Source organism: Ursus maritimus, unplaced genomic scaffold (assembly GCF_017311325.1).
Source record: "Ursus maritimus isolate PB19 unplaced genomic scaffold, ASM1731132v1 scaffold_25, whole genome shotgun sequence".
Classification (NCBI taxonomy): Eukaryota; Metazoa; Chordata; class Mammalia; order Carnivora; family Ursidae; genus Ursus; species Ursus maritimus.
In genome coordinates this window covers 38,484,947-38,504,982 of record NW_024425008.1, presented here as the reverse complement: position 1 = coordinate 38,504,982, position 20,036 = coordinate 38,484,947, and the positions used below count along the sequence as shown (strand labels likewise).

Below are 20,036 nucleotides of genomic sequence, written 5' to 3'. Positions count from 1 at the left end.
TCTGTTACTAGGCTGCTAAGGGCGTCCATTTCTCATGTCCAGCTAGCTCGACGTGGAACTTAGGACCTGCCTATCCTTTCAACGAAGATTGGTCAATGATAATGACTCTTCCAGACTGTAAAACAGAGACAGTGAATTTTAAGCCTCCTTTCTATAATATCAAAGAGGTTGTCAGCTCTATTGTTACCACATATTAGAAAATAAATGCAGAGAAGATAAGATGAAAAGATTCAAAGGTAACAACGTCGGATGAAGATCATGGAGCGTGACAAGTCCTTCTTCCATATTTTTGATATCTACTTTTCTTTGTGATAGGAAGTTTTCTTTCTGAGTAATAAATGCCAAGTTGTTTCTGATTTCTACCACCAAAAAAACCAGAGTTATCATAAATTGAAGGGTGAAATCATCATTTTCAATCCTCACCAAGACAGGACATAAGAATCACAAATAAGAATGTGGAAAGTAAGGTTGGAAAAGTTCAGCTCATAAAACTATTTACCAAATTAGTAAAAATGAAACAAAATCTTTTTGCCAGTGGTGGCTAAATCTAAACTTATGAAAAATCCGCCAATCCCCGGAAAAGAATGATTAATTGCCAGTCGTAACCCTAAAACCACAAGAAGAGTTCTGTAGACTCCATCGCATTGAGTGGGGGTGTCTTAGTAACGCATTTATCAATTCTACCATGTTCTTTGTGAAAAGCGAGTTATTCAGACCAACTTTAAATACCGGCTTTACCTTCCTTTCTAGCAGTGTGACCTCATAAACTCTGCCTGTGGATGAGCCTCAGTTTCTCCATTCATAAAATAGGGCCCACAATGCCTATCTCAGCAGGGTGTCAGGATTAAATGAGATGTCAGGTGCTCAAGCCAGTGTGTGGTGTGGCACCCATAAGGCATTTTTATAACAAATGCTTATATTTTGCGTCTCCAATTTGCAGAGAATAATGAGGCTGTACAGGTTTTTGTCCAATGTCAGTTTTTCCCCAGACATTGAGAAGGACATTCCTGTAACAAAGTGCTCTGTTTGTGTCTCATCTTCTTCGAAATGTATAGGGTCCCATCTTCTTCAAAACTGCTATGGACTGAAATGTGTCCCCCCACAAATTCCTACGTTGAACCCTAACACCCATGTGATGGTATTTGAAGATGGAGGGCTTTTAAGTGAAGTGCTCAGTCACCGATCTAGATAGTCATGATGGGGTGGAAGGCGCCTCATAAGGAGAGATGCCAGAGAGCATGTCCCCCTCTCTCTACCACGTAAAAACACAGTAGAGAGGCGTGGTGCACACAAGCCAGGAAAAGGGCTTTATCGAACCTGACCATGCGGGCACCGATCTTAGACACCCAGCCTCTGCAACTGAGAAATCAACTTCTGTTGTTGAAAACCACGAGTGTATGGTGTTTTGTCATGGCAGCCCCAGCTGAAGGCAAAAACCTGAAACAAAGCTTAGTAACTGTTCTAGTGTTACCATTATTCACATCAGCACATTTTGTGATTAAAACTGATAACTGAAGTATTGACCTGGGGTAATTTTGCCTAAAGAACTACTAACAGATTCTCAGTAGGCAATTCCTTGATGAGATACAGTGGATCGCAGCAGCTCTGGCAGCTCAAAAATACCGGCGACCCACCTCAGTTTGGACATAAAGCCCCTGAACACTGTAATGACACTTCCCTGAGATCTAACCGCTCTGTAATGATGGTATTCAGATAATTCATGCTTGCAGGTGTTATTCTGTATAAAGAAACTATTGGTGAATCTCACATCTGCTAGCCACGTATGAGGATCCAGCAGTGAGTACGGCCGAACAACTCGCCGGATCTGACGTGCGGCCAGGACAGATAGTCCGGACCCCAATGACTAGCACGTTGACTGATGAGGAAGGAAGCTAGCAACAGAAGGGTGTTTCAGAAGGATCATTCTGGTGGAAAGGAGGGCACAAGTGAAGGGTAAGCTGAAAGTGGGAGAGACGAGCCAGAGCAGAGAAGCTGAAAAGAGGTGACAAGAATGGCGTTGGAGAGGAAAATGGGTATATTTGAAAATATTGGGGCGGTGGAATTGACAAGCCTGGTGCTGAATGGAGTCCAACAGAGTAAAGATAGGAATTTCCTAGAATAATTTCCCAATCTCTGGGAATCGTGTCTCTGGGGATTACTGTCAATGATCAAAGCCATCTCTCTGAGACGTGGGACCTACACGGTGCAGAGCCAGTTTCTGTAGGTGGATTTCAAGTTTCTCTAGACAGTCTCATGGGGTAAGAAGCAGGATTTTTTTTTTTCGCAAGAATCTGATTAAGAAATAAATATAATCCATATGGTGTTTAATGGATTTGATCTGACCCATAGGAGGAAAGCAGTCCCAGGACATACAGAAGTAAATTAGAAGTGTTTTTTTTGGTAAATAATATTTCATTGCTGTCAGCAGAATTTGAAAACTCGGATGAGGTGGAAGCGGAGGCTCACCATTCTGTGCAGGGAAAGCACCGATAACTATGGCATGTCAATTCACGTGCACAGCTCGTGGATGAAACATACTCATCGTAAATTTCTGTTTCTGCATAAAAAGTTTATCTTCCTCACTTCGGGAAATCTTATATTGTCTGGTAGAGACACATGATTTCTCCTGTAGATCTTTGTTCTCTCAAGCGATTTTTGTGTAGTTTCTCAGCCAATCTAGAAAAAGAAACACAAAGCAACTGAATATGAGGGACTTGCTTCTTACATTTCCTTTGAGGTGGCATCGGCCACGTGGGCGCTCTGAGAGCACCCCGGTATATTACCCAGCACATGATGATTATGCCATAAATACTGAGTGATGTAATTCTAAGCAAATACGCAATTATACATCTTGAGGCCTCTCTCTAAATTACGACAAAAGTATAGAAAGGTAGTAAACACTGATGGAAAAACCACAGAATAATAATTCATATTGAAAGAGGAACTGGATTAATAAACAGATCACTTAGCTGATCTGTATGTCTTATGTTTGGGAAAGAAAATAAACATCAGGGGCGCCCGGGTGGCTCAGTCATTATGGCGTCTGCTCGGCTCAGGCGTGATCCGGAGTCTGGATCGGAGCCCCACATTGGGCTCATCCGGCTGGGAGCCTGCTTCTTCCTCTCCCACTCCCCTGCCTGTGTTCCCTCTCTCGCTGGCTGTCTCTGTCAAGTAAATAAATAAAATCTTAAAAAAAAAAAAAAGAAAGAAAAGAGAAAATAAACATCAACAGCAGCTCTGGCTCACAAACCTCTTTGATGAGATACTGGCTGCCTCTTGTTAAATATTTCTATTCAAAGACAAAAATAGTACTCATTAGTGAACTTTGTACTTAAGACTTTGTACTTAGGATGTCTTTATTGAATTACTTCAAATGAGGTAAGAAAGTCAGGTTTAGGATGAATAATGGGCTGAGTGGTTCAAAATAATCTTCTGGCTGAGGATTGTTAAAATAGCTGGATGAAAAATCTCAGAAGTGCTGAAGAACTAACAAGATAATGAAGAATTCTACAAGAAACTGCAAAGCCGGAGTAAATCTAGCACTGAAACCCCTCACTCTGAGGACATTTACTGATACGGAAGAAACCACTTGGAAACGGGAAGTCATTTCTTTTACTTGACAGAGAGGGGCAAAAATCCACCTAGAGCTCATCCAAGTGTTGACTATGATAAGCCTTCCACCACGTTAGTCCGGGGTCCCAGAAGCTTCACACTCTGGAGAAAGGTAGGTTGGAAGCTAATAAGCCACGATCCAGCCTGATTTCGATCACTGTGGGACTCCAGGTGCATTAAACTGGTTTGGGATGGGTGATACCCCAGCCATCTGACAGAAATGGATGAAAGTTTGTTTCTGAGGAAGATACGATCATCCTAAGCTTTGAATTGTTTCTACATTTTTTTCCAAATACACTGTTGTGTACAGTTTTCTACCAGGAATAGGAGGAAATAAGACAGCATGAACAAAAACTGGCAGAAAAACAGTCTGCAAAACAAATCTATAAAAACAGCTGATAGTGAACGGAATTAGACACTGAACTATACAAATACTGTGAACTTACTATAATCGAGAGAAATATTAGAAATACTTGAAAATTACAGCAAGGAATTAGAAACAGTAAAGAATGACAAAGCAGACTTGAAAATTACCAATTAAAAAAATGCAAAAAAAATTAAGAGCGGAAATACAGGCCATTCTGCCCAGAATACAGCAGAGGCGGGCAAAAGGGAGAAAACACAGCAGAGAGGATAAAATACATAGAGGAAATGTATGTTAGTACAAATAATTGTACGCACACAATGTACATAAAGACATATGAATCAGAGTCTCAGAAGAAGAGGAAAAAAGAATGAACTATGTGAACAGATAATGACTAAGAATTTTATAGAACTTAGAACAGGGGAAAAAGAGATGGTGGAGGAGTGGGGGACCTTTCAGCTGGTCCCCTAAGATGAGCTGGATATCTACCAGACCATCCTGAACACACATGTAGAATCAGCCTGAGATGCAGGAAGATGCATCTGGATCTCTACAAAGCGAACATCTCCAGCGCTGAGTACTGAGGTACGAAGAGGGGAGCGTGAATCTGCGTGCAGATATCGAGACATAAACAAAGGGGGAGGGAGCGGCCGCCGGGCGCCGGGAAGCAGTAGCCACCTGCACTGGGGAGCAGGCCGGACTCCCGGATCAGTAGCGGGAAACCAGACTGAAAGCTGGGAGCTCGGGAGCGCATACTCAAACCAGACTGAAAACCAGAGCTATGGAGCAAGACGAACCACACTGAAACAGTGGGAGCTAGGGAGCGCACGGGAACCAGGGGTGGCTGGTGGTGTTAGAGCACAAAGGGCAGAGATGGACAGCGCTGGAAGTGAGGGCTGGGAGCACTGGCTGGGTGCACAACCCGGGACGCTGCGGGTTTTTAGCAGCACCAACAAAACAGAGTTAAAAGTGGCCAGGAGAGCTCAGTGGAGAGCAGACTGCACCCTCTGTTATGAAACAGAGGCTAGATACGGCCACTGCTGCTCTCTCAGAAGAGTCACAGAAAACCTCCAGGGAAAGCCGCCAGAGAACAAAGCTCGGAAATACCGGTTCGCATTGGGCCCATCCCCATCCCCTCGCAGGGGACACGGAGACTCTACCCAAACAGGGTTGCCTGAGATTATCGGTGTGGCAGGCCCCTCCCCCAGAAGGCAGGCTGAAAAATCAAAGCCGCACATCCCTAAGGTTCCTATAAAAAGTGACACTGCCTGGGTCCTGGTCAATAATCTGGGCTCTGGGCATCCCCACAACCTCTGCATTAGAATGATGATGAGGAGGAACCCCCAAAAGGAAAGAAACAGAGACTGTGGCCTCTGCCACAGAACTAACAGATATGGATATAACCAAATTGTCAGAAATGGAGTTCAGAGTAACAATGGTCAAGATGATATGTAGGCTTGAAAAAAATATTAACGAAAATATTAATGAGAATATAGATCTCTAAGGGTGGAAATAAGAGTGAATCTGGCAGAAATTAAGAATGTTATGAATCAAATGCAGTCTAAGCTGGATGCTCTGACAGCCACGGTAAAGGAGAGAGAATGAATTCATGAGTTGGAAGATGAGATGATAGAAAAGAAGGAAAAAGAGGAACATGGCTTAAAAACTCCAATTTCATGAAATAAGAATATGGGAGGTTACTGACTCAATGAAACATTCCAATGTCAGAATCATCAGCATCCCTGAGGGGGTGGAGAGAGAGGAGTCTAGAAGAGATATTTGAACAAACTCTAGCTGAGAACTTTCCTAATCTGGCAAAGGAAACAAGCATTCATGTCCAAGAGGCAGAGAGGACCCTTCAAGATCAATGAGAACAGACCTATACCATGTCACATAATAGTACAATTCACAAATCTTAGATCCAAGGAAAAATCTTGAAAAGTGGACAGGGGGAAGAGAATCCTCACGTACAGAGGAGGAACATCAAGAATAACGTCAGACCTGCTCTACACAGACCGCAAGCCAGAAAAAGCTGGCAAGACATATTCAGAGTTCTAACTGAGAAGAACATGCAGCCAAGGATCCTTTATCCAGCAAGGCTGTCATTCAGGATTGATGGAGAGACAAGGAGCTCCCAAGACCGGCAGAAACTGAAAGAATATGTGACCATCAAGCCAGCCCTACAAAAATATTAAGGGGGGTTCTATAAAAGTAATAAAGACCCCAAGAGTGATACAGAACAGAATTTACAATCTGTAGAAACAAAGACTTCACAGGCAGCATGAAATCATTAAAATCATCTCTCTCAATAATCACTTTCAATGTGAGTGGCTAAATGCTCCCATAAAACACCACAGGGGTTGCAATGGTGGATAAAAAGACATGACCCATCCATTTGCGGTCTATAAAGACTCATCTTGAACCTAAAGATACATCAAGACTGAAAGTGAAGGGATGGAGAACCATTTTTCATGCCAGTGGACCTCAAAAGAAAGGTGGGGTAGCAATTCTCATATCAGACAGATTAGATTTTAAGCTAAAGACTGTAGTTAGAGATACAGAAGGACACTATATTATTCTTAAAAGGTGTATCCAACAAGAGGATCTAACGAATAAATATCTATGCCCCCAAAGGGAGCAGCTAGCCAACTCTTAACCAGAATAAATAGACATATAGATAATAATATGTTAATAGCAGGGGACCTCAAATACCGCTCAGCAATAGACAGATCATCTAAGGATAATCAATAAAAAAATGAGCTTTGAATGATATACTGGACCAGATGGACCTCACATATATACAGAACACTACACTCCAGAACAACAGAATACTCACATTCTTTCAAATGCACATGGAACTTTCTCCAGAATAGACCATATACTGGGTCACAAAACAAGTCTCAACCAATACCAAAGGCTGAGATTATTCCCTGCATATTCTCAGACCACAATGCTTTGAAACTGGAACTCAATCACAAGGAACAATTTGGAAGAAACTCTCAAACACTTGGAAACTAAGAGACCATCCTGCTTAAGAATGATTGGGTAAACCAGGGAATTAAAGAAAGAACTTAAGCGATTTATGAAACCAATGAGAATGAAAACACAACGGTCAAAACCTATACACCTGCAAAGGCAGTCCTAAGGGAAAATACATAGCCATCAAGCCTCACTCAAAAGAACAGAAAAATCTAAAATGCAGTCCTTATATTCTCACCTTAAGAAGCTGGAGTTGGAACAGAAGAACAGGCCTAACCCATGCACGAGAAGGCAGTTGATCAAGATTAGAGCAGAGATCAATGAATTAGAAACCAGGAGCACAGCAGAGCAGATCAACAGAACTAGAAGCTGGTTCTTAGAAAGAATAAATAAGATAGGTAAGCCACTGGCCAGACTTATTCAAAAGAATAGAGAAAGGACCCAAATTAATAAAATTATGAGTGAAAGGGGAGAGATCACGACGAACACCAAGGAAATAGAAACAATCATTAGAAACTATTATCAACAGCTTTATGCCAATAAATTAAATAACCTGGAAGAAATGGATACCTTCCTGGAAACCTATAAACTACCAAGACGGAAACAGGAAGAAATTGATTATTTAAACAGACCGATTAATCATGAAGAGGTTGAAGCAGTGATCAAAAACCTTCCAAAAAAACAAGAGTCCAGGGCCTGACGGATTTCCCGGGGAATTCTACCAGACATTCAAAGAAGAAATAATACCTATTCTCCTGAAGCTGTTCCAAAAAATAGAAACAGAAGGAAAACTACCAAACTCATTGTATGAGGCCAGTATTACCTTGATCCCAAAACCAGACAAAGACCCCATCAAAAAGGAGAATTACAGACTGATATCCCCGATGAATATGGATGCCAAAATTCTCAACAAGATCCTAGCTAATAAGATCCAACAGTACATTAAAAGGATTATCCATCATGACCAAGTGGAATTCATCCCTGGGATGCAAGGGTGGTTCAACATTTGCAAATCGATCAGTGTGATAGATCATATCAATAAGAAAAGAGTCAAGAAGCGCCTGGGTGGCACAGCGGTTAAGCTCAGGGCGTGATCCCAGCGTTACGGGATCGAGCCCCACGTCAGGCTCCTCCACTATGAGCCTGCTTCTTCCTCTCCCACTCCCTCTGCTTGTGTTCCCTCTCTCACTGGCTGTCTCTATCTCTGTCAAATAAATAAATAAAATCTAAAAAAAAAAAAAAAAGAGTCAAGAACCATATGATCCTCTCAATTGATGCAGAAAAAGCATTTGGCCGATGTCGTAGAGGTTGCTGCCTATGTTCTCCTCTAGGATTTTGATGGATTCCTGTCTCACATCGAGGTCTTTCATCCATTTGGAGTTTATCTTTGTGTATGGTGTGAGAGAGTGGTCAAGTTTCATTCTTTTGCATGTAGCTGTCCAATTTTCCCAGCACCATTTATTGAAGAGACTGTCTTTTTTCCACCGGATGTTTTTCCTGCTTTATCAAGATTAGTTGCCCAAAGAGCCGAGGGTCCATTTCGTCTCTCATTCTGTTCCATTGGTCTATGTGTCTGTTTTTGTGCCAGTACCATGCTGTCTTTGTGATCACAGCTTTGTAGTACAGCTCGAAATCCGGCATTATGATGCCCCCAGCTTTGTTTTTCCTTTTCAACAGTTCCTTGGAGATTCGGGGCCTTTTCTGGTTCCATACAAATTTAAGGACTACTTGTTTCAGTTCTTTGAAAAATGTCCTCGGTATTTTGATCGGGATAGCATCGAAAGTGTAGATTGCTCTAGGTAGCATGGACATTTTAACTATGTTAATTCTTCCGATCCATGAGCATGGAATATTTTTCCATCTTTTTATGTCTTCCTCAATGTCTTTCAAGAGTGATTTATCGTTTCTAGAATATAGGTCCTTTACGTCTCTGGTTAAGTTAATTCCAAGGTAACGTATGGTTTTTGGTGCTATTGTAAATGGGATGGATTCCCTAATTTCTCTTTCTTCAGTCTCATTATTCGTGTATAGAAATGTAACTGATTTCTGAGCATTGATTTTGTATCCCAACACATTACTGAATTGCTCTATAACTTCTAATAGTTTGGGAGTGGATTCTTTTGGGTTTTCCATATAGAGTATCATGTCATCTGCGAAGAGAGACAGTTTGACTTCTTCCTTGCCGATTTGGATACCTTTTATCCCTTTTTGTTGTCTGATTGCTGTTGCAAGGACTTCTAGTACTATGTTGAATAATAGTGGCGAGAGTGGGCATCCTTGTCGTGTTCCTGATCTTAAGGGAAAGGCTTCCAGCTTTTCCCCATTGAGAGTAATATTTGCTGTAGGCTTTTCATAGATGGCTTTTATGAGATTGAGAAATGTACCCTCTATTCCTACAATCTGAAGGGTTTTAATCAGGAAAGGATGCTGTATTTTGTCAAATGCTTATTTTGCATCAATTGAGAGGATCATATGGTTCCTGAGACTTTTCTTGTTGATATGATGTATCACGCTGATCGATTTGCAAATGTTGAACCACGCATGCATCCCAGGGATGAATCCCACTTGGTCATGATGGATAATCCTTTTAATGTACTGTTGGATTTTATTAGCCAGGATCTTGTTGAGGATTTTGGAGAACATAGGCAGCAACCTCTACGACATCGGCCAAAGCAACCTTTTTCATGACACATCTCCAAAGGCAAGAGAAACAAAAGATAAAATGAACTTATGGGACTTCATCAAGATAAAAAGCTTCTGCACAGCCAAGGAAACAGTCAAAAAAACTAAGAGGCAGCCCACAGAATGGGAGAATATATTTGCAAATGACACTATGGATAAAAGACTGGTATCTAAGATCTACAAAGAACTTCTCAAACTCAATACACAAGAAACAAACAAATCAAAAAATGGGCAGAATATATGAACAGACACTTTTCCAATGAAGACATACAAATGGTAACAGACACATGAAAAAGTGTTCAAAATCATTAGCCATCAGGGAAATTCAAATCAAAACCACACTGAGATACCACCTTACGCCAGTTAGAATGGCAAAAATAGACAAGGCAAGAAACAACAATTGTTGGAGAGGATGTGGAGAAAGGGGATCCCTCCTACAGTGTTGGTGGGAATGCAAGTTGGTACAGTCACTCTGGAAAACAGTGTGGAGGTCCCTTAAAAAGTTAAAAATTGAGATACCCTATGACCCAGCCATTGCACTACTGGGTGTTTACCCCAAAGATACACACGTAGTGAAGAGAAGGGCCATATGCACTCCAATGTTCATAGCAGCATTGTCCACAATAGCTAAACTGTGGAAGGAGCTGAGATGCTCTTCAACAGATGAATGGATAAAGAAGATGTGGTCCATATATACAATGGAATATTACTCAGCCATCAGAAAGAACGATTACCCAACATTTGCAGCAACATGGACGGGACTGGAGGAGATTATGCTAGGTGAAATAAGTCAAGCAGAGAAAGACAATTATATGGTTTCACTCATTTATGGAACATAAGGAATAGCAGGGAGATCGGTAGGAGAAAGAAGGGATGAATGAAGGGGGAGTAAACAGAAGGGGGAATGAATCACAAGAGACTATGGACTCTGGGAAACAAACTGAGGGTTTCAGAGGGGAGGGGGATGGGGGATTGGGCTAGGCTGGTATTAAGGAGGGCACGTATTTCATGAAGCACTGGGTGTTATACACAAACAATGAAACGTGGAACACTACATCAAAAGCTAATGATGTACTGTATGGTGACTAACAACACAAAAAATTTTTTAAAAAGAATTTTGCAGAACTTATAAAATATAGCAATTCATGAATTTAAGAAGCCCAATGAATCCCACACAGGAGAAATAAAAAAGAAAACATGGACATATCATAGTGAAACTGAACAACGAAGTCAAAGGGAACAAAGAAGACCTAAGGTAAATGAGGTACACTATGTTCATGGAATGGAAGCCTCGATATTGTAAGAATGTAACATTCTCCCCAAACTGATCTATAGATATAACACAACCCCAATCAAAATGCAAAAGGGTTCTTCGGCAGAACTTGACAGAATGATAGAAATTCAAAGGGCCAAGAATAGAAGCAATCTTGAAAAACAAGGATTTATACTACTAACGCTAGAGGCTTATGTTAAAGCTGCTAATAAAGAAAGTCTGGTTTGGTTTGGTTTTAAGATTTTATTTATTTATTTGACAGACAGAGCCAGAGAGCACAAGCAGGGGGAGCGGTAGGAGAGGGAGAAGTAGGCTCCCCGCCCATCTGCGTCACCCAGGCGCCCCAAGAAAGTCTGGTTTGAATGTTGAGAGGCAAGTCCCAAGAACATAATAGAGAGTCCACAGGTCTACACACGTATTTATGATGCATTTATGATCTACGCTTGATTTATGACAAACATGCCATTACACTATAGCAACAGGCAAAGACGGACTTTTCATTAAATGATGCTAATTAATGGACAATCTTATGGAAAAATATGAATCTTGACCACCGCCTCACAGCGTACACACACACATTCCAGATGGCTTGTAGTCCTAAGTGTGAAAGGTCAAACAATAAAGCCTCTAGGAGATCATGAAAGAAGAGTACCTTCATGACATAGGACATAAAAAACAAAAATGAAAAGATTGATAAACTGGACTTCATTACAATTAATAAATTACATCCATCAAAAGATAGATATGTACATAGACTGTACATTTAGTGTATGAACTCTTCTGTATGTGTAGTATTTTATAATAAAAAATTAAAGTTAGAATTTCATGTCCTCACTGAACTTGCCTCTTACACCTCATGAGAATTAGGATTGGCTGCCACCAAGAGTCCAGTGGAAATACTAAATGGGTCAGAGCCCCGATGCCTTTGAAGCAGTCACTGACTTGTACTCGTGGAATTTGGCTGAGGGCTATGGATTAAGGGAAAACCCCTCTGCATTTGCCCCTGTAAGCAAGTAAGCCATGCCAGGGTAGGGGTCCCGGGTTTTCCAGCCAGTTGGGGGGCTACCAACTACAGAGCTATCATCTGAAGCCTCCTAGCAGCTCCTCCAATAGGAAACAGATAAAAAGGAAAAAAATCCTTTGCCCAGAGAATGAAAGACAACTTTAAAAACCGACCAACCAACCTACCTTGTCTAGTTTCTGTCTTTCAGTATTTTCACAACTAAAAGAATCAGAGTAGGTCTAACCTGGAGAAAAGCCATCCCTAATGCTATTAACTCATAACCAAAATGGAAAGAATTTAATTGGCTCAAATCATTCTTCTGGAAGAGATCTGCCTATAATGTTTTATATTCTATTTGTCACACAATAACATATTATGAGCTGTTACTTATTTAGCCAAGACCCTTTTGTTGGACTTTAATTGTATCTTCTCCCTAATTTTTCAACTATCATAATGAATGCTTTACTGACTACCTTGTGGATAAATTTTGGTTTACACCCACGATTAGGTACTATGATATTTCTTTTAACCTAAGATTTAAAGTGTCCAGAGATTTCTCACAGGGGCTAAATCTGACTCAAATATTTCATGACGTTATTAAGTGTAATATGGGTTGCTTGACTTTACAGGTACCCCACAACAGCAAAGAGGTTCCATTTTTCTAAAAAAAATAATTCACATGAAAAATATACATTGGTCTGGATATTTCTAATATAAAATAACCACAACCACATGACAAGTTACCAAACAAATGATTCATCTTCGCATAGACAACATCTGCTCTTTCATTTATTTAAAATACTTTGGGAGAGGATAAAAATCTTTAAATCAATTACTATGAATGATCATGATTATTATTAACTCATGAAAAATCTACTTTGGGAAAATTTCACATTTCTCAAATATATTTAAAATATTAGAAGTGAATTATAATCTAAAAGTCATAATTTCCATCCTCCTACCTGCTTTATCTTCTGCAAGAATTCACCTTTTTCAATACCAGATGAATCTTCCAGTTTTTCTTTTGTAGTTACAAAAAATTGTCTATGATCAAAGAAAGCCAAACAGATTCATATTAGGGCATGTTTTCCAGCAAAGCCACATTTATTTATGACACCAGAAACTTCCAGTCCCCATCTTCCTGTGCAACTTTATTGATATGTTCATTAAAATAAGCAAAAAATTTTAGTTTTTTGATGAATTAATACTTCCTGTATTTATTAAGAAGCAATTATCAAACCCTTGTATTCTGCAGGTATTATACGTACTAGAGATATAGGGCAGGCAAAGTCCCTACCCTCATGGAAATTACACTCTAGTGAAGTAATCAGAATATAAATTATCAAAATAATAATAATAATAATAATAATAATAATAAATTTCAGGTAGTGCTAAGTGCTTTAAAGAACACAAAATAGGGTAAAGGACAGAGAAATCTGAGAGCGAGGATGCTACGTCAGACAGGTGGTAAGGGAAGGCCTCTCCAGATGACTTGTGAAGGACGTGAATGATGAGAAGGGGCCAGACAGGTGAAGATCTGAAGAAAGGCGTTGTCAGGTAGAAGGTACAGCTAATGATAATATTCTGGGGCAGGAACAAGTTTTGTATATTTGATGAGGAGAGGATTATGAGAAGGCTGGAGAGGTAGATGGAAATTAGATCATGTAGGGGCTTGAGGACAAAGCGGAAGTTCAGAGAGAACCAGGGGAGGGTTTTTCTTAAGCAGAGGAGAGACATGAACTGATTGACATCTTGTCGAGATGACTCTGGCTACTTGGTAGAGAAGGACAACAGTACCGGAAGACAGACCATGCAGAAGGCTACGGCAACAGTCCAGAAGAGGGAATGGTGGCTCAGACTAACGTTATAGTGGCAGAGGTAGTAAGAAACAGTTGAATTCAGGATATATTCGGAAGATAAAGGCAACAAGACATACCTTGGGATTTGGCTGGCGTTTGAGTTGGGTTAGGGCTAAGTTAGTTGGTTAGTTGGGTGAGGGTTAGGTAGTAAGGAAAACAGGAATGGTGGATGACTCCCAGGCCTTCAGCTGGAGCAACTAGGTAAATGGCAAGATGGAAGATGGAGGGAAAAGCTGTTTCAATGAGGTGGGCAATTAAGAGTTCTGTGTAGGACATGTTAAATTTGAGATATCTAACAGATATTCTCCAAATGGAGAGGTCAAATAAGCTGTCGAGTCTATGCATTTGCTACTCAGTGCTGGATATATATATAAATTTGGGAGTCACTGGGATACAGAGGTATATAAAGCCATAAGACTGGATGAAATCATGTGTGGAAGATGAGAATAGAGAAGGGCCAAGAACTCCAAGAGAAGGGCCAAGAACTCCAAAACTCAGAGTCAGAAAGTAGCATTAGAACAAATAAAGGGTTCTAAGAAGGAGCAGTGTGGTGAGTGACATAAGAAAATACGACGTTTGGGAGGCCACGTGAAGAAAGTATTTCAGGAAGGTGGAAGCGTGGGGCACCTGGGTGGCTCAGCGGTTCATCATCAGCCTTCAGCTCAGGTCATGATCCCGGGGTCCTGGGATGGAGCCCCATATCAGGCTCCCTGCTCAGCGGGGAGTCTCCTTCTCCCTCTCCCTCTGTACTTTCTCTTTCACTTTAAAATAAATAAATAAAATCTTAAAAAGATTTAAAAAAAAAAGGTGAAAGTGGGCTACATTCCATTAGGAATTCAAGAACTTTAAGGAAGAGACTAGATCATTAAAGTTTGGCAGGATGGAAGTCATTGGCGATCTGACAATTCTGAAGTCATCTCAAGCCTTTTAAAAAAGCGTGTCTGTTTTTCAGGGCCTCCCGCACTGCAAGAGCAAGTATACACTCCGGGTCATAGACTGCGTGTCATTTATATACAATACTGAGCTTCCTCCTTGCAACAGCAATCAGACGACAAAAAGGGATCAAAGGTATTCAAATTGGCAAAGAAGAAGTCAAAATGTCTCTCTTCGCAGATGACATGATACTCTATATGGAAAACCCAAAAGAAGCCACTCCCAAACTATTAGAAGTTATAGAGCAATTCAGTAACGTGGCAGGATACAAAATCAATGCTCAGAAATCAGTTGCATTTCTATACACGAATAATGAAAACGAAGAAAGAGAAATTAGGGAATCCATCCCATTTACAATAGCACCAAAAACCATACGTTACCTTGGAATTAACTTAACCTGAGACGTAAAGGACCTATATTCTAGAAACTATAAATCACTCTTGAAAGACATTGAGGAAGACATAAAAAGATGGAAAGATATTCCATGCTCATGGATCGGAAGAATTAACATAGTTAAAATGTCCATGCTACCCAGAGCAATCTACACTTTCAATGCTATCCCTATCAAAATACCAAGGACATTTTTCAAAGAACTGGAACAAACAGTCCTTAAATTTATATGGAAACAGAAAAGGCCCCGAATCTCCAAGGAACTGTTGAAAAGGAAAAACAAAGCTGGGGGCATCACAATGCCGGATTTCGAGCTGTACTACAAAGCTGTGATCACAAAGACAGCATGGTACTGGCACAAAAACAGGCACACAGACCAATGGAACAGAATAGAGAGCCCAGAAATGGACCCTCGGCTCTTTGGGCAACTAATATTTGATAAAGCAGGAAAAAACATCCGGTGGGAAAAAGACAGTCTCTTCAATAAATGGTGCTGGGAAAATTGGACAGCTACATGCAAAAGAATGAAACTTGACCACTATCTCACACCATACACAAAAATAAACTCCAAATGGATGAAAGACCTCGATGTGAGACAGGAATCCATCAAAATTCTAGAGGAGAACATAGGCAGCAACCTCTACAACATCGGCCAAAGCAACCTTTTTCATGACACATCCCCAAAGGCAAGAGAAACAAAAGATAAAATGAATTTATGGGACTTCATCAAGATTAAAAGTTTCTGCACAGCCAAGGAAACAGTCAGAAAAACTAAGAGGCAGCCCACGGAATGGGAGAAGATATTTGCAAATGACACTACAGATAAAGGACTGGTATCCAAGATCTACAAAGAACTTCTCAAACTCAATACACGAGAAACAAATAAACAAATCAAAAAATGGGCAGAAGATATGAACAGACACTTTTCCAATGAAGACATACAAATGGCTAACAGACACATGAAAAAATGTTCAAAATCATTAGCCATCAAGGAAATTCAAATCAAAACCACACTGAGATACCACCTTACGCCAGTTAGAATGGCAAAAATAGACAAGGCAAGAAACAACAATTGTTGGAGAGGATGTGGAGAAAGGGGATCCCTCCTACACTGTTGGTGGGAATGCAAGTTGGTACAGCCACTCTGGAAAACAGTGTGGAGGTCCCTTAAAAAGTTAAAAATTGAGCTACCCTATGATCCAGCCATTGCACTACTGGGTATTTACCCCAAAGATACAGACGTAGTGAAGAGAAGGGCCATATGCACCCCAATGTTCATAGCAGCAATGTCCACAATAGCTAAATCGTGGAAGGAGCCGAGATGCCCTTCAACAGATGACTGGATTAAGAAGTTGTGGTCCATATATACAATGGAATATTACTCAGCTATCAGAAAGAACGAGTTCTCAACATTTGCTGCAACATGGATGGCACTGGAGGAGATTATTCTAAGTGAAATAAGTCAAGCAGAGAAAGACAACTATCATATGATTTCTCTCATCTATGGAACTTAAGAACTAGGATGATCGGTAGGGGAAGAAAGGGATAAAGAAAGGGGGGTAATCAGAAGGGGGAATGAAACATGAGAGACTATGGACTATGAGAAACAAACTGAGGGCCTCAGAGGGGAGGGGGGTGGGGGAATGGGATAGACCGGTGATGGGTAGTAAGGAGGGCACGTATTGCATGGTGCACTGGGTGTTATACACAACTAATGAATCATCGAGCCTTACATCGGAAACCGGGGATGTACTGTATGGTGACTAACATAATATAATAAAAAATCATTAAAAAAAAAAAAAAGAAGTTGTAAAGGCAAAAAAAAAAACAAACAAAAAAAAACAATACTGAGCTTCCAATCTCCCACTGCGGCTGTGCGGAAAACCAGCTGAATGGCAAAGAGAGACCACACCCATTTAGAAAGGGAGGCACTGGATTCGCCTTTATTGTGTGAGTGATGAACAAGGTTTAGACTCTCGATGCCTCCTGTGGATTGCGGAGCATCTGGGGTACTCCCAACTGTCCACATACAGACAGTTGAGTGACTTTTGTTTCTCCTCAATATGTGGACCTCAAAAAAAGTGACAAGCTTGCAAATTAAAGATTTCATGGGGGGAAAATTAAAGCTCATAGATTAATAGGAAGATGAATTTGTGCAAATAATTAGTTTAGTTTCTTGCATAATTTACTCTTAAAGAATCTTATAGACTATTATAAAACAGCACTGTTTGACTCTTCAAATCTACCAACCAAGATTTAGGTGCCTTTTCCCACCTCCATAGATACAGAAAATGAACTGAAGGAGAAAATAAAAAGAATGTAAGAGTTTTCTTTTAATTTGCTTGGTACTAAAGAGGAAAAAGTACAGTTTTATTAATAACGAGGAGGGTAACCTAAAACTTCAATCACCAAATTAATCAAGTGTACTTTTCCTCAGGGAGATTCCATATGAATGAAAACTCTTGAAAAGCTGGGACTGAAAAAAAAAATGATGTGCCATTAAAAATAAATCAGTGAGGGGTGGCTGGGTGGCTCGGTCAGTTGAGTGTCTGCCTTTGGCTCACATCAGCATCAGGTCATGAGTCCTGGGATCCAGCCCCACATCAGGCTCCCTGCTCAGCGGGAGTCTGTTTCTCCCTCTCCCTCTGCTGCTCCCCCTGCTCGTGCGCGCGCTCTCTCTCTCAAATAAAATCTTTTAAAAAATAGATGAATCCCCATTTCTTTCTTGAATATATTTAAAACAAATTACCGAACATGAAGACTGTTTATAAATAAAACTTCATCATTGTAGCAAGGTTTTCAATAACTCCTAGAAATAACTTAAGAGCTAATCTGTATCTTCCTCCATGATTATCTGCTAGTTTTTCTTTAAAATATTTATGAACTGAAACTATTAAATCACTTTCAAAGAGATTTTTTTTTGTTCTGAGTTTTAATTGTAGTATTACTTGAGCTTTTATACTTATTCACCTGGCACTGAGTACAAAGATTATTGCTTATCTTCTGGCCAGATGTTAGGAGAATAGCACTGTATTGTGCTATTGCTTTTTTAGAAAATATAATTTTAATTACATTTGATCCTATGTAGGAATAAGCCATATTATAACAAGATTCCACTTGTGAAGTTACTCGCCTTTTGGGGAATCTACTCAAGTCCAAAATTTGTCTTTTAAACTGTGAGCAGAACCTGGGGGTAGGCGTGGAAGCCATATGGGTGCTAGTAAGACCCCACCTTCCTTGTCAGAGCTGGGCCAAACACCTCCTGATGAGAAATCTGGGAATTCTGGAAGAAGTCTGTGGGTCAATCTCCAAAGATAGATGGATCTGCAACAGGTAAACTCAGAGGGTTTGGAGGGGCCATGCTTAGCCATGGGCTCACCAAGGACAGAACGTTGTATGCAGATAAAGACAGAATGAAACACGAACCCCACAAGGAAGCAGAGACTGTTTGCCTTGGGGTGGGTAGATCTCCTCAAGTTTATGGTTCCTGTTCTGTGGGTAAAAGTTTTTGCCCTGAAACTTCCTTGTATTTTCTAAGTTCTGTAAGTTCCCCTTGACTAAGAACAACAACTGTCATAGCAAAGGCAGGTGAGCCTTATAGGAGGTCCCACGAATGCCTTCCCCTGGGGGCATATTTGTCTGTAGGGAATCAGGAACTGAAATGAGAATAATTCATTCCAAAGAGTCCCTCCCTTTTCCTAAAGTGACTGTATCATTCTCAATTTTTTTGTCTTGATCATCTGAAAGACTGGTTAATTTCCAAATGAAGAGGTGGTTTTATAAAGCTATCACAAATTTTAATAAATTAAGAGAATATAGTTTTCATCTAATAGTAAAGATCTTTTTTTTTTTTTTTAATGAAAGAAACATCTAGAAATGCTTCAGTAAAAATCAGGTATCAAACTTACATTTTATCCTCCAGTACCTTACAGGAGTTCTTCGTTTCTTCGAGATCTTGTTCCCAATGTCTTATTGATTCTTGTAGTCGTGCTATCTCTAAATTGTGATCACTAAGAACCTATTGAAAATTCAATAAAATGGCATTCAATTGTCACCAAATGATTCACGACAGTGTTTGATTCACTAAACATTCATGTATTACCCACTAAACTTTTACCTTGGGGGGTATCCTTTAGCTAAAATAAAAAACAATCATTAAAATGGTTTCTTCATAAAACAAACCTAGGCAGAAATAATCCTGAAATCATCGGGAAAAAGACCCGACATTTTGGAGCGAGCACAACGAAATACGGAAGCAAGAATGTGAAAACTATAAAAACAACTTTCAAGATATGAATTCATTTCGACTACCTTTAAAAAAAAACTAAACAAATCTATGTTTTCATAATCATCTTCAAAATATTCTAGGATATTAGAATGAGGATTACAAAAAAGTAAAAACAAATTACTTTGAGAAATATGCTTATATTGAAGAGAATTTTTCTTAATATTTAATCAGTATTTCAGAAATGCAACACTTGGGTACTGTGATAAAATGTCAGCATGACTTAAAAGAATGAATATGAACGGAGAAAATTCATATTGGAAGTTAGCTTTGCAATGCAGTTTTGGAATAAAGAAAAGGGAAGGCAAGGGGCACCTGGGTGAGTCAGTCATTTAAGCGTCTGACTCTTGATCTCAGCTCAGGTCTTGATCTCAGGGTTGTGAGTTCAAGCCCTGTGTTGGGCTCCACACACAGCATGGAGCCTACTTTAAAAAAAGTAAGAAGAAAAGGGGAGGCAAACATTTATAGAGCCTTGGGTCTGCATTTCAGCTGTAGGGGAGGATGGAGGGGAGAGCAAGCTGATCAGCCTTGAAGACCACAGACAGATTGTGTAATGCCATCTAGCCCTACACATCAGTGTGAACTCAGAGAAACACCTGTGGGGGGCACAGAGTGGCTCCCATTCTTACCAGGTAAGACAGGTGGCCGAAAGCTCC

The 20,036-nt window shown here is 40.2% G+C and overlaps 1 protein-coding gene across 1 annotated transcript in view; it reads right to left on the bottom strand.

The window, feature by feature from the left end:
- CCDC175 (coiled-coil domain containing 175) overlaps nt 1-20,036 on the bottom strand; it is an 83,090-nt gene that overhangs the window by 48,344 nt on the left and 14,710 nt on the right. Inside the window, exons 7-8 of the mRNA XM_008703346.2 lie at nt 19,004-19,113; nt 12,876-12,957 (exon numbers count right to left, since the gene is read on the bottom strand). Coding sequence (XP_008701568.2) covers nt 12,876-12,957; nt 19,004-19,113 — 192 coding nt within the window. The remainder of the gene's footprint in view (nt 1-12,875; nt 12,958-19,003; nt 19,114-20,036) is intronic.